We start from the raw sequence: 15,675 nt of genomic DNA, 5'->3' as shown, positions 1-15,675 counted from the left end.
CAATAATAAAATTAAATGTCTAAGAGAACACTGAACTATAAAAAATATTAAAAAGTAGCAAAATTCTATTTCAATTTAAATTTTTGAGTCCAATAACAAAAGAGGAAAATAAAAGGAAAAGAAGGATAAAAGAAAAGCAAGAAGTTGAAGTTTAACCATTATTTTTGTTTCATTAGCAAAGACTACAAGTTTTATTTTAAAATATTTTAATAGAAATCTTGAACCATATTAGAGGTTGAATTTGCTAAACACAGTAATGCACAATTATTTAATTACAAAGCATGCACTTAGTGCATAAATTTAGAAGTTTATTTAAAATATTGGTGAGAAGTGATGTATATGAAAACATCTGTACCTTGCTGGACGTCCTTTAAAATTAGTGACATATACTAATTTACCAAAAGACTCAAATTCCTAACCTTGGCTGTAATATTCTGAACAACTGACACAACAAAGCCAAAACAGACCTCAAAAATACAACACCAGAGTAAAGTGTAAGTTTTCTCTTAATTTTGAGCCAGATAATTAATAATTATTTGGTAATATACAAATCTCTGTAAACCATTATAATTCTCATAGTGTGTGTGTGTGTGTGTGTGTGTGTGTGTGTGTGTGTGTGTGAAAGGTCATATTTTTCAAAAAGGAAAGAAGAAAAACATAGACAAAATTAGTTTAAAAAAAAAGGATCCTACTGTAAGGTACAGAAGTCACTGTAATAAGAAATCATAGGTTACCTATTTTTTGATACCTCTGACAGTGAGACCTAGCTCCTTTTCTATTCCAATTCACTCACAGATGGCCTGTAAGAAAATACTAATGTACAGCCCAAGAGCAACAATAGTGATGCCCAGGGACTTTCTCAATATTCTACTTTCTGGCTAATTAGCCCCTCAATTTACTTCGGCACCTCAATTTTTCCTTAGAAGTTTTATATAGCCTTCTTTATCGTAGCCAGCCAATCTGCCTACACCTAAACTGCTAGTACTATCAGCCAATATTTGTTTAATCTTCCACTTCTAGAAGTTATAGCAAGAAAGAAAAACATATGAATAGTAAGCAAACTTAAGAAAGAGCCACTTCAAATCATACTGAAGATATTATTATAAGAACAACACCAGCACCAGTGAATACTGAAGTGAGACCAGAACTCAGTCTGATAGCTTCATATTTAGTTCTTTTCACTGACTTGTTTTGTTTTGTTTTGTTTCTTTTTGGTACTGAGAACTGAACTCAGGATCCTAAGCTTGCCTGGCAGGCACTGTGCCACTGAGCTATAGGGGCTTCACTGACTTTTACAGCACAGAGTACAACTGGTATTTTAACACAGTAGCAACAACTTATTCTTAGTCTATAAATGATTTACAAAAATTGAATAGATTGTTGTTGATTTAGACTTGCCGTAAGTCTACATCAAAACAAAAATCATCTTTAAAATGTATGTAACTCTCCAGCATAAAATTTTTCTTAAAATTAGTAGACCAGTAACATTACAGTGATTGAAAACTAAATCTTACTACAAATCTTCCCTTTTATAGCTAACATTTAACCTCAAATGACTAACACTGTACACTAAAGCTTTATAATTGATATTCCTCAGCAAGTATTTTAATTTATTAAAAATATGTCACTGAAGAAAATACTACTTCAGCTGGTACTAGCTACTATTATTAAAAATATGGATTTTCTTACTACTAACACCATCTTGCTAAGCAAATATACAAACTCTCTGTGGTCTATGCATCAATTGCTGGAAACTTTTAGATCACATTCTCAAAGCGGTCACTCTTTTTAAACCATGAAAAGTATAACCTTAAGCAATTAAAATTAGCAGTTCTAGTTCTAGTTTTTGTATATAAACACATTTATCAACTTGGCATTACCCATTACCTGGAAAGTTTTCACACAACACTTCTATTGGTGTAGCTCGCTTTGTATCTCCAATTTTCTGATACCTCTCCTTTAATGTTTCTGCCTAAAGTAGAAAAAAAAAATCTTGAGAATGTGGTCGTTTTAAAATTATTTATTTAAAAGGCAGAACCTTAACATGTTAACATTTTATGAAGGGGCTGGGGATTTAGCTCAGCGGCAAAGCGCCTGCCTGGCAAGCACAAGGTCGTGAGTTCAGTTCCCGGCACCGGAGAAAAACCAAAAAAAAAAAAAAAAAAGAGAACATTTTATGAAATCCAATAAAAAACCACACAAAAATAATTACCTTTAAGCCTTGCCAAGGAAGACTGCCTCTCAAAAAATACATGAACATGTGACCTAAAGCTTCTAAATCATCTCTTCTACTTTGTTCTGAAATAGAAGAGAAACACAAACATCTTTTTTCTCTACCACTCAGCCATTCAAGAATGGAAAACTTATTTTTTCATTGTATATATATTAATTTTCAACAGTTCAATATATAAATACAAAACAGATTTATAGATCTAGCACCTATAAATGACAAAATCATTATTTAACCTACGTTTTTACATTAATATTCATGTATTTTTAAAATGCACTATTATGCTTTTTAGATGCTATTACAGATTTAACTGATTAGATATCAATTATGGAAATACAGGCCAAGGGAAAAGATATCTACTGTCAAATAAAGAGCAACTCTGTACTATAGCTCCATCAAGATTCAGAACATAAAATTCTGCGGAGCCCAAGGGTTTAATGTTCAACTTTATTTAACCCTACTCCTAAACTTACATAAGCCCAAAATTCTACCCCACGTACTCCCTATTAACATCAAATGCAGTCAGTATTATATGTAACATATTTTAAGAAACACTCATTATACACATCAACATTAATATCCATTCCACTGTCACGCACAAACAAAATGCTGCTGCTGCTAAACAAATTGCCACCTTCAAATAGTTGCTGTTTTTAGTAACAAAATAAGGTACAGCACAAAACTGAATGATAATCACAATGGCTCAGAAAAACACATATATATTTGCTGATAATTATTTTTAATGTTTTGTCACTGAATTTAAATACTTAAGATTTTTCAATGTTTTAAAATAATACAACATGCTAACATTGAGAGGAAATAAACACTTTAGTAAGAGATATTTATATGTAAGATGTTTCATCCAAATGAATAATCATCAGATTATCTTAGCAATACTATGTTTTCAGAAAAGCAAAGACTTTAAAGTATGACACTGAACTAGGGTGAAAGGGTCAAAAAATGATTTTTGTTTTCACTATATATTTTTGTAACATTCTATACTTCTACAGATAGATGTCTGTGCTAATATTTAATCGATATCCATCTTTCCAGTAGACTACAGCTTGTAGAACAGCACGTGTCTCCCTGTTCATTCCCCAAAACCAAGTACAATGGCTGGCATAGAGCTGGCTCTGGGCTACTAAGTCCTGAGAACCTTAAGAATGAAAAATCATGCAAAAAGAAAAAAATATTTCTAAACTCTAGCTGAGAATTAGAATCATTTCTGAAACTCTTCAGGAACTCTGATAAGTAGGCTACTGTGGATGACTGATTTCTTGGGTCTGAAATGGAGACGAGAAAATGCATTTTTTTACAGAACAGCTTAGATGATTCTGAAGTGTAATCAGACTGGATAATAAATGAAAATGGAATTTCGTTTACTGAAGTATAACTTGCATGTAATAAAGTACACCCACCATAAAAGTAAACTTTGATAATTTTTGAAAAGACATCTGTAATAACTACTACTACAATCAAAAAGCTATTTATTTATTTATTATCTATTTATTTATTTAGAAACAGGGTCTTGCTATGTAATGCAGGATGGCCTTGAACTCACTATGTAGCCTAGCTGGCCTCAAATCCCTGTCTCAGCCTCTCAAGTGCTGGAATTACAGATGTGCACACCATGCCCAGCTTCAAAAAGCATTTTAAATACTCTATGTATCCTTTATTGTTAAACTCCCTTTCTAAAGTCTAGCCTTGGGCTATCATTTATCTGCTTCTCACTACAGAACAGATTTTATTTATTATAGAGTTGCGCATGAATAAATATGGTACACACTTGTGTCTGAATCTTTTCACTCATACTTTTATTATTAATCCATACTGGTCCGTGCATTAGCAGTTCATTATTTCATTGCTGAGTAGCATAACACAACATATTTATCGATTCAGCCACTGGTACATACTCCAGTAGCCTCCAGTTTGGGACTATGATGGCAAGAAGGCTGCTATGGACATTCTTATATAAGTCGATGTCATACGCATTTTCATTTCTATTGGGTAAATATTTAGTAGTGGTATCACAACATCATCGTAACTATAGGTTTAACCTTGTAAGAAATTTCTAAACTGCTTTCTAAAAGGCTTATTGTCATATCATAATTCTGCTAGCAACATATGAGAGTTTCAGCTGCTTTAAAACCTATCTAAAGGGGCTGGGGATTTAGCTCAGCGGCAAAGCGCCTGCCTGGCAAGCGCAAGGTCGTGAGTTCGGTCCCTGGTACCGGAGAAAAACCAAAAAAAAAAAAAAAAAAAAAAAACCTATCTAACATTTAGTACGGTGGGTCTTTTAAATTTTGGCCATACTAATAGATATGAAGTGTTAGCTTATAGTGATTTAATTTGCATTTCCCTGGTGACTAATATATTACTGACTACCCATCCTTTTATGCAGTGTTTGTTCAAATACTTTGCCCATTTTAAAGCTCGGGCATTTGTCATAAAGTTGTAAGAGTTCTGGTGTATCCTGAATACAAGTCATTTTTGTAATACCTTCTCCCCTCTGAGACTATAGGTTTTGTTTTGTTTACTTTCTTAACAGTATCTTTAAAAGAACCTAAGTTTTACATTTTAATGGAGACCAATTTACCAGGAGTTTTTTTCCCCATCTTGTTTATAATTACTTATGTCCAACCTGGGGAATCTCTACCTTCAAGATTGCAAAGATTTCCTATTTTTTATTCTGTAAGTGTTACAGTTTGGGTTTTTATAATTAAATGTTATTAATTTTGAACTGTTTTTATGCTTTTGGCATGGAATAAAATTTAGAATCATTTTTTTCAATACTGATACCTCTTTTCATACTGTTTCTTGACAAGATGATGCTTCTTGAATTGGTTTTGCTTCATTCTCAAAAATCATATGACTCCCTGTTATGGTTTAGATTGAAAACGGCCCCCAAAGCTTCTTTTTTTTTTTTTTTTTTTTTTGTTTTGAGACAAGATCTCGCTTTATAGTTCAGACTGGGCTTGAATTCACTGTGTAGTTCAGGCTGGACTCAAACTCCTAACAATCTTCCTGCCCCGGCCTCCTGCATGCTGGGATTACAGGCATGTGCCACCATTCCCAGCCCAAAGCTTCTTACACTGGGAATAAGACTGAATTACGGAAGCAGGATAGCTGTCTTACCGTTAGGAGGAGGGGTCTGGTAGGGAGAGTCACTGTGGGCATGATCTGGAAGGGTGAAGCTCCCCTCCTGACGCTTCCCTGGACATGCTGTGCTTTCTGTCTACCACGGCATGAGCAGCTTTTCCTCTACCACAGCTCCTCCTGTGCCGTCCTACGCTGGAGCCAGTGGACGTCAACCAAAGCCTCTCCCAACTGTGAGCCAAAATATGCTCCTTCTACCTTAAGAGTTGTGGGTGTCAGGAAACTTGTCACAGTGATGAGAAAAGTCAATTTCTGGACTTTGAATTCCGACCTAGTTATCTGTGTCACTGTTCATACCAATACCACCCAAAATAAGTTGAAGAAAATAATTATAAATAAGGAACTGGAACATCAGAAAATAAGCACTAGTAGGAAAAAAAATAAAAGAAAAGCTGGGTATTTGAAAACCTTAATAAAATCATTAGCCCTCTTATTATGATAAAAAAGAAGTACAAATTATTAAAAACAGGAAGAACACAGAGCAGATCCTACAGACATTAAAAGCATGTTTAAAAATTAGCTAATGTTATGTCAATAAACTGAACAACTGGAATGAAACAGACAAATACTTTGAAAAGTATTACTGACTAAAACTCAAGAAGAAAATGTGAATAGCTATATAGCAATTAAATAAATATAATTTACAATTTAAAACCCTCCCTAAATACAAGGTGTGCCCAGATGGACTGTCACTGATTTCTAATAAATAGGTAAAGAACAATTCCAATTCTATACAAACTTAAAAACAGGAAGATTTCCAGCTCTCCACAAAAACATTACAACTAACAGAAACTATGAGAAATAACCCTCATAAATAGACACAAAACCCTTAAAAAGGCAATACAACATAGTCAAACAAGGAAGGTTCATCCTTAGAATGGCTTAATTTTTAAAAGTCAATCAATGTAATTCATCATATTAATATTACTGTAAAAGATATAAATCATGCAATCATGTAAGCTAACAGAAAAAAAAATACTTGGCAAAACCCAAATATATATATTTATGATTTTAAAAAATCAGCAAACTAGCAATAGAAAGAAACTTCAACAAAGGACAAGTATGAAAAAATCTACAACTAACTTGATTCCATAGTGGTGAAAAACACCCCTAAACGTAAGGATCAAAACAAAGCTGTTCACTGTCATCCTTTCTAGTCAACATTATACTAAAACTTCTTGCCAACACCAAAAAGCAAGGAAAACAACATTAAAAAGGTATTCAGACTGGAGAAGAAAAAGTATTTTTCTTTGTAGAAAATGTACAGAATGTATAAATATATATAGAATGGACACATAGAATGTGTAGATATAGAACTCAATATATATCTACATTCTATATGTATCTATATTTTATATATCTCTACTCTATATATAGAATGTGTAGAATATATATACAATGTATAGATACAAAGAATGTACAAAATGCTAAGAACTCTATAAGCTATCAGAACTAGTAAGTTTCACCAAGGTTATAACATACAAACTCAATATATAACAACCAACTAAATTTCTATACTAGCAATAAACAATCAGAAATTGAATTTAAAAATCAACACCATTCAAATACCATCAAAATCAGGGAGTACAAAAGGATAAATTTATCAATACATATGTAAGACCTATGTTACAGCATAAAGCCTAGAGGACTTAAAAAAACATATAAAAGTGTACTGCACCCTACAGTGAGACTCTGTGAAGAAAAGGAGCTCAGTACAAAGGGCAATTCAATACCTCTTTGAATTTCATCCAAGGGAGACTTTAACTACCACAGTGTCACAAAGGCGTGATCCTAAGGAGATCTTTCCTATCAGAGAATAGTATTAGTCTCATAACCTACAAGGCATTTAAAAACTGAACCAATAAATATAAACTACTAAAATAAACCCACTACTGAAACTGAATTTGAAACTTTTTTTACCTTCATAATTTCTTTCTCTGTCTTCTCTCACCAAGGGACATATCTGGAAATAAATTCTACCATGCAGTGGTGAAAACGTAAGTCACAGGAAGGCTTTCTCTTTGAAACATAGTATTGTAACTAAAGAACACCCCATCAAGTTTTTAACAGTTCTTTTACAAAAAGATCTTTCAAAGGTAATCCAGCCATTTTTAAACCCTGTTCACATTTGTTAAAACACTTAACTTGAAAATAAATGTTTTCCTCAAGGCCAAGACTCATTACAGGAACTACACTATGAGCAACTAAACAAAAAAGAAAGCGAACTGCTTTACAATAGGTATAATTAAAAATTCTTCTAAATAGGGTCTTCAAATCAATGTAAAAGTTACATAAAGAGCCAATTAAAAATTTCCTTAGAAATACATGTATCACCTACACATAGCCAACACATATCAAGAGTCCAGTAGTGTCCATGCTTCCAATCTCTAATCTTTTAAAAATTACACCTTTATTGAAAGTGGATATTAGTAATTCAAGGTAAGTAAAGCTCAGAATGATTTTAAGTGTTTAGTATTCATCTAATAAGGGGAGGATTTCAGCCAACCTGTGAGAACCTTTTCATTTCAGAAAGCAAAGCAAAGGCTAATAATTAATCAAGTTTATAGTAAACCTTCTACCACTTTTCTATTTAAAAATTCTATTCTTATAGCTCAACATTATTTTCTCTTTAAATCTGATTTCATTCCTCATTTGCCCATAACTGTTTCCATTTTAATTAAATTTCAACTCAATTTTTCAACACCCGAAAAAATATACCTTTTTTTATCATCAACTAACATTTACCTCTGTCAAAAATAAAAGAAACAGAAATACCTCATTTAAAAGCAGGACATTTTCTACTACACATATACCTAGTTGCAAAAATAAACTTATTACTGCATTTTCTATAAACATGGAAAGCAAAAAAACCAAGACATGTTTGCTAGTACTATCTTTGAAGTGTACATAACTTACAAACAAAAACTAAAGATGATCTATTATAAAAGTGTCACTTGACATTTCTTCCAAATATTAAACTTACTCCCCAGGCATACCACAAAAACAGAAATGCATCTTCCATATGACTCCCTGAACACACATTTTTAAGAGTTACTTAATAAAGATGAGTTTTTAAATAATGAGGACAAAAACCTAAAATGGGGAAAAATTAAAACACAATTTTAAAGCACAGAGATAAAAACAGAGCAATGTGCAACAGCTCACTAAAAGAGCTTAAGACATCATACTACAGCAATACATGTATACCAACGTTTGTAGCAGCACAATTTGTAATAGTTAAACCCTGAACACAGCCAGTATATCCATCAACAGATAACTGGATTAAAAAATGTGGTATCTACATATAATGGAATAACTCTCTGCTATAAAAAATGATAGATTTGATACATCTGTAGGAAAATGGATGCACCTGGAAAATATAATGTTCAGTGAGATAAACCAGACACATAGCTTAAATACTATATGGTATCTCTCTTCTGAGTGAGGTAAAATACAAACAAAGAGGATAATGAAGGGTGGACAGAAGGAGACAAGGAGATGGATCTCATGCAATAGGGAAGTGGTCCAAGGGAAAAAGCATGAAGGGTATTGGGAGGAGTAAGTACAATAAAGATATGCCATGTACGGGAACCCAATAATTTCAATTCATGTAAACATCATATGCCATAACATGATCTAAGATTAATAGGATCAATAAGAACAAGAAATGTGACAGGGGAATTGGACCAAAAAACAAAGAAACAAGCTGTGGTGTATATATGTAACCACTCCCCAAGATGATTATAAACTGTATCTACAAATATGTACAAAAAATCTACATAGCTAACGTAACAATATCATAAAGACTTATAAAGTAAGCAGAGTTTTCCAAACCCGGTACATGCATTCACTTAATGCCTAAACGAATTCTTTTGAAATTCAGTTCAGTTAACTGAGACATAATTCCAGTAAGTTTGGCTGCCAAATTAAGAGAAACAAATCAAAAGAAAAGTGCTACCAGAATTAAGTATACACATACAATGCCAAAAAAATAAAATAGTTAAAGGCAAAAAACCAAAAAATTAATCTATTACAAAATACAATAGTATTTTTCTCTAAACATTATTTAGATAAGTTCTACATCCTAACATTCTCCAAAGACCTCAAGAATATTTCTGTGTAATAGTAATCCTATAGAAAAGTTTATTCTGAAGTATCAAGCAGTATCATTTATGTTCACCACACCTTAAGAGAATAAGGAATTTTGCAACATATTTTTAAATTGTCAAAAACATAATTGTATAATGTAAATAACATATTTCTAAACTTGTTAAAAAGCTATTCAGCCAGCTTAAAGAACAGGTCTCAGGAATTTGGACAATTTACCTAGAAATTAATTTATATCAATCACATCACAGAAAGAAGATATTTCAGTAACAGCATAATTCTGTGAGTTGTTCTTTCTTACTCAGAGTTTATCACTTAGAAGCTTAAAAATACTATCCTTTTATAGAACTTTACTAACACAAAGCAACTCCCAAATTATTCCTCAAATCCTACTCTCTCTACTCTTGAATAATTAATAATAATTTTAAAAAGACTTGAATTTTATTTCAAGATCACTTGCATGTATACAGTATCTAATCTCAAAGCAATTGACGAAAAAGACTTAGAAGATATTAAGAAGTAAACATCTGGTCAGATAGACACAAAAATAATAACAATAAAAAGCTTTCATTCAAGTGGACCATGGAAACCCGTATCTCTCACACAAAGCTTTATCAAAATTTCATCTTAGTGACTTAAACAGATACGAAACAATGTAAAGGTGAATCACTGTTGTCAGTCTTCTAAATATAAATCACCTCATGAAGATTAACAGTTATCACAAGAACAAAGTTGATAAACCTTACAATGTGATTTGTATACTATTCTTATGTATTATACGTATTAGGAACATCTTTTTCCTGCTTAAATGTGTACTGTGTCAATCTTCAAAAAGTAAAAATGCCTATACATTTAGATAATGTTTCTGTGACCAAATTCTCTATTTTGAAAAGTTCATGTAAACAAAGAAATACTCAAGAATGAATGAATAAATGAGGCTTTAAAAAGGAATCAAGATTCAAGAAAATCAAGGAAGGCAGAAAAAAGATATGTCCACAAAGTAACATCACATTAGAAGTCATTTTTCTCTGCTTTTTCTCTTTTTTATGTTTTCCTGAGTCCTTACAAAGTCATACACTTTAAACTTTAAAAGCCAAGAAATACTCAATGTTTGTACGCATCACGAACTTCTAGAATATTTTAACTCTTCAGCACTCAAAGTCATGATTACTCTAGTCTACATGTAACTTCTTTTTACATAGAAATTCATGTAATCTGGCAAACTTAATTTGTTTGACTTTTCTTTACAATTACCTATTTATTCTATATAAAAATTGAGACACAGGGTTTTTATAAAACAAGGAAATTAAAAAGTAAGCTTTGTTGTATGTAGTACCTGCCAAAGAAATATTTTTTATTTTCTTCCTGAAAGAGCAGTAAAAATAGATAACTGCAACAATTAAATGTCATTTCAAAAGTGCTGAGGGCCTTTCCCAATAAGCACCAACATAAGAGACTTACTTTGCCATTTCTACAAATAGAATGCTGTTTCATTTACCATTGTTCAGATAAAGAACATTGGACCATAAGGAAGTCGTGACTACATGTCTCACAAAAGAACAGTTGGTGAACCTTTGTTGTTATAAAACAGTTCATTAATAACTGCATGCAATGAAATATTCTAGAACATTTCATGCAAAAACAGGTGTACACACATAAAAGCAGGTATGCCTTATGTTAATAGAAGGCACAATCTTTAAAGTTGTGTGTTTATTCAGTTATATTTTAAATCTGTAAGAAAGTTTGCTATTAAAAGGTACTCACCAAAGAATACTATCTGAATGAAACTTATGTTTATAATTTTAGATGTTTGACATTTACTATTCTTAAAGAGAGGCAAATTTACATGTTTCAAATTTCTCAGATAGCTGAAAAAAAAATGCATGTGTGGTGTGCAGCAGGTAAGACTGGTTAGAAAAGTTAAAAGTTGTATTAGATGACTCCTAAGCTCCTGTCCCTGTCTGACTTTATACGGTAAGACACTTTTGAGCAGTGATGAGGGATATATACTAACTAGCTTACTTTCCTGTCTATCCCTTGTGAGATGTCAGGAACATAATTCAAAAGCAGAAAGTTAAGTTTGTACTTCCTCTGATATAACCACCTACTGTGACTTTAGAATAAACCACTGCAAATACTGTGCAATATGAAAATTATCTTCTTACAAACAACAAAAGTAACTCAATAGAAAGATAGTATTAAAAATCTCAATCTCTATCTCAAACATATGCAAAAGAATTCTGGATGAACTACAGATGTAAAACTAAAAGCTAAAACCATAAAGGTTTTAGAAGTAAACAGAAAATATTTTTACCAGACACGGCTAAAGATATTGTGTGCTTAAGATTCAAAATGCAATAATGGTAAAAGTAACATTGGTAAGTACACCTCATACTTAACACTTTTGTTCATTAAAAGCATCACTAAGAAAATGAAATAGGTAAGAAAAGACTAGGTGCAAATATTTATAGTGTCATTCAGAAAGAATGTGTATCCAAAATACTATATAAGGAGTTACTACAAGTGAACAATAAAATGACAAACATTTCCCAAAGAAGAATACAAATAGCCAATAAACGCATGAGATGGAGCTCAGAAACACTGGAGTCAAAAATACCATCGCATATCCATTAAAATGGCTAAAATGAAAAAAAGACTGACAAGGCCAAATGCTCCCAAGAATATGAAACAGACTCTCATTCACTGCCAGTAGGAATAAAGTGAGAAGAACACTTTAGGGAAATGACTGGCAGTTTCTTCTCAGGTTAAATAAAACCTAGCATGCATCTATCAATTCAAGAAGAATGTGTGCCCTCAAAGAAAGATATGCAGGGATGCCACAGAAGTTTTATTCAGAATAGTCAAAGCTGTTAACAATCCAAATGTGTGGCAGCATTAGAATGGATAAACAATTTGTGGTAGGTTGCACCACAGCTGCTATTCAGCATTGAAAAAAGCGAACTGCTGATGCTTGGGGCAGTATACATGAGTCTCAGACATTCACTGAGCAAGAACCCAGAGGACTCTAATTACATAAGATAGCAGTTCAGCAAGACTAATCCATGGTGATAGAAATCAACTAAGTTACTGCTTCTGGAAAAGGCAGGAAATAAGAAGGGATAAAAAGAAAACTTTCAAGGTGATGAAAATGTCCTAAATCTGGATAGAGTTGAAGGTTACACATGTGTATATTTGTCAATACTCACAAATTACACAAATATTGTATACCTAATGTAAATTATACTTCAATAAAAAAACTTGAATAAAAATAATATATAATTCTTTGTTTTATGAAGTATACTCACTTGGCAATTTTCACGCTATCTTCTGAGTATTCTGGCCTTAAAAAAGAAATGAGAAGTGGCAGGCAGAATTTTTTTAAAAAAATTTTAAAGCAAAGAATTACAAATATAGACAGGCAATATCACTTTGTAGTGACATTAGAATTAGAATTACCAGGGCAACCTACTTTGCGGGCATCCTTCTGTCCCTCTCAGACAGAAGCTTTCTTTCTCTCAATAAATTCTTCCTACTCTTAATGTCTGTTGTTCCTAGAATTTATTCCTCGATTTTAGAGAACACAAACTTGGTGTTTTGGACATCTAGCAGGTTGGAAGTTTCATTCTCCTATATCCCTGGGAGGTCTTCCACCAAGATAATTGGACAGAGAGATGCCTTACTGAAGGATGCCCTACTGAACAGATGCCTTCCTGAAACAAGTCACTTCACTGGCTAAATTCCAACAGACTTGCCAACAGCTAATGGAAGTTCAGCCTAAAGAAAAGAGAAATCCCATACTCCACTTTAGAGCCTTACTACTGGTAAAGTCTCTTCCCTCATATCCTTCCCTAGGACCAAGTCAGGAAGGACCATACACTGTGATTCTACAACTCTATCAGCTATCAAGGTAGCCAGCCTGGACTCCTGGATACACCACATTCAACAGACTGTCACTGAGTGTGGGCAAACATAATTGGAATACGTCTGCGACCCCATAGAAGACTTAAGACTCTTGTTCATGAAAAAAAGAAAGCCTTCAGATAAGTAATCTAAGATGTTACTCTTAGCCCCTTTACTAATCACTTACCACTTAAGGGAGAATGCAATTCCTTTCTAAGGTGGGCACAAGATTATGCAGAGTTGTTATAACAAATATCTTGCTGGATATGTAGCCAGCTCCACTTGTCCAGTATATCTGGACTTCCTTGGTGGGTATCTCCACTCCAAGATGATTGGAATAAACTTCAAGACTGTACTGATGAGTTAAAGAAGAGTTCAATGGTTCACAGTTTAGTCCACCATTACAAGGTAACTGAGTAGCCTATAAACTATACTTTTAATCCTGGACATAACAGAATTTTTTCTAACAATGCCACTAAAGCCCTTTAAAGGCTCTGGTAGGACTCCTATTCAATAAAAGTGAGGGTCCTATCCTGATGGCCAACAACCACAGATATCAAGAAGGCTATTTTCAGATGGGATGATTACCTATGGTTAACCTCCGCTATAGGACATCTTAGAAAGCCCCCCCCCCTTATGTTGGGAATAGAAAAATCACTCCTATTCTCATTGGTCTAATTCTACTAAATACTTGGGATGGACACTCCCCAAACAATGTATACACACAGTAACTTTACAGGCTGAAGACTGATTTATAACAAACTGGTTTAATCACTGCAGAATTAGATGGAAAGCCCCAGTGGCACTCATTTTTCCTGTGGAACCAATCTGTGGCCCTGGCTACAACCCGATGGACAGGAATATGTATGCTGGGATTTGCATGGTTATCAACCAGAAGTGTCAAAAGTACTGACAAACCTGCAAGCTTGCCCCACCTACGGCACTGATGGTTTAGAAGTGTGTTTCACTGATATGATCACTTGGCCTCCATCTTTACCCCTTCCCTAGGATTACAAGATGTCATGCAACATGTCAAGCCTTAACTAACTATACTCAGCAGGCCTTAAATGACACCACAGTTGGTTTCTCTCTCCTGAATGAAGAAGTAAAATTAATGAGGCAACTGTCCTCCAAAATCAGATGAAATTACACATTCTAACAGCAGCACAAGTGGGTACTTGTGTAATTTTAAAAGCTGAATGTTGTGTATACATTCCTTATCTTTCTGCTAATATCTCAATAGCTATTCAAAATACTAGATAACAGGTTAATGACATATTAGATTCTGAAATTCCCTGGACCTTCTCCTTATCCTCTTTAGGGAAAGCAATTACTGGCTCCTCCTGGTGAAAAATTTTGTTGGCGATATTCATAACTATCCTATTGATTTTATTATTTGGCCCATGCATACTTAATAGTTTCCATGACCTTGTCTCTTCCAGACTTAAAGCTGTACATCTACCCAAGACAAGAACACCCGGCGCCTATTGAAAGCCTTTAGATAAACCCTCTGTGGAGTCTCTGCCTGCTGATCACAACTACAACCCTCTTCAGCTAGAACTAGCCAGATCAGTCTTTGACCCTTACCCCCTCACAGCAGTTAGGGGTACTTCTTCAGAGGGGGGTAATATTACAGATAGCCAAGTTAGGTAGAAATATTATAGGCAGTCAGACAGGGCTGGACCCTCAAGAGGTCAATGCAGAAGACAACTGTGGCTGCAGGCCAGGCTTCAAGAAAAAGAACTACTCACCCACCCATATAAATCCCCTAGGGATGAACAGCTGTGATCAGTAGCCTAAGTAGGCATCAATCACTTTGGGGTAGAGGACCAAACCTCCTTAACCCACTCCTTCCAGGAAAGTCCTTGACTGGCCATCTGCACTTACTATGTTAATTGTTTCCCCATTTGATCCCCCTTTAATCAAAATTACCCTAGCAACTATATTTGTTGCATACTTATTGGCTGACCATAGTTTTGTCCCACCTCATATCCATCCTATGATTTGCGGTTGGATCAATATTACCTAAGTGACTACACTTGTAATCTTACTGATTGATGATAATTCTGTCCCACCTTAAAGCTGCCTCATCTTGTGGCTTCACTCAATGAACACCCTTAGGAAATGGGGTTGGTGGGTAACCCACTTTCCAGGTCCCCTTCTGTCCCTCTCAGACAAAAGCTTTCTATCAATAATTTTTTCCTACTCTTAAAAGTAAATAAATAAATCAAATTAGAATTATCAGCATCAGTATAAACTTGACGCTTTTAAGAGAAAGCTAT

General features: G+C 33.8%; 1 protein-coding gene across 8 annotated transcripts in view; it reads right to left on the bottom strand.

The window, feature by feature from the left end:
* Nucleotides 1-15,675, bottom strand: part of Csnk1g3 (casein kinase 1, gamma 3) — a 61,722-nt gene that overhangs the window by 22,630 nt on the left and 23,417 nt on the right. For all 8 annotated transcript variants that reach the window (XM_005409308.1, XM_005409311.1, XM_005409310.1 and 5 more), the window contains exons 6-7: nucleotides 2,213-2,298; nucleotides 1,888-1,972 (exon numbers count right to left, since the gene is read on the bottom strand). In XM_005409308.1, coding sequence (XP_005409365.1) covers nucleotides 1,888-1,972; nucleotides 2,213-2,298 — 171 coding nt within the window. The remainder of the gene's footprint in view (nucleotides 1-1,887; nucleotides 1,973-2,212; nucleotides 2,299-15,675) is intronic.

This window comes from Chinchilla lanigera, unplaced genomic scaffold, assembly GCF_000276665.1.
Source record: "Chinchilla lanigera isolate Chin_1 unplaced genomic scaffold, ChiLan1.0 scaffold00120, whole genome shotgun sequence".
In the NCBI taxonomy this organism is placed as follows: domain Eukaryota; kingdom Metazoa; phylum Chordata; class Mammalia; order Rodentia; family Chinchillidae; genus Chinchilla; species Chinchilla lanigera.
The sequence above is the reverse complement of the archived record's forward strand: the minus strand, read 5'-3'. Positions and strand labels throughout refer to the sequence as shown.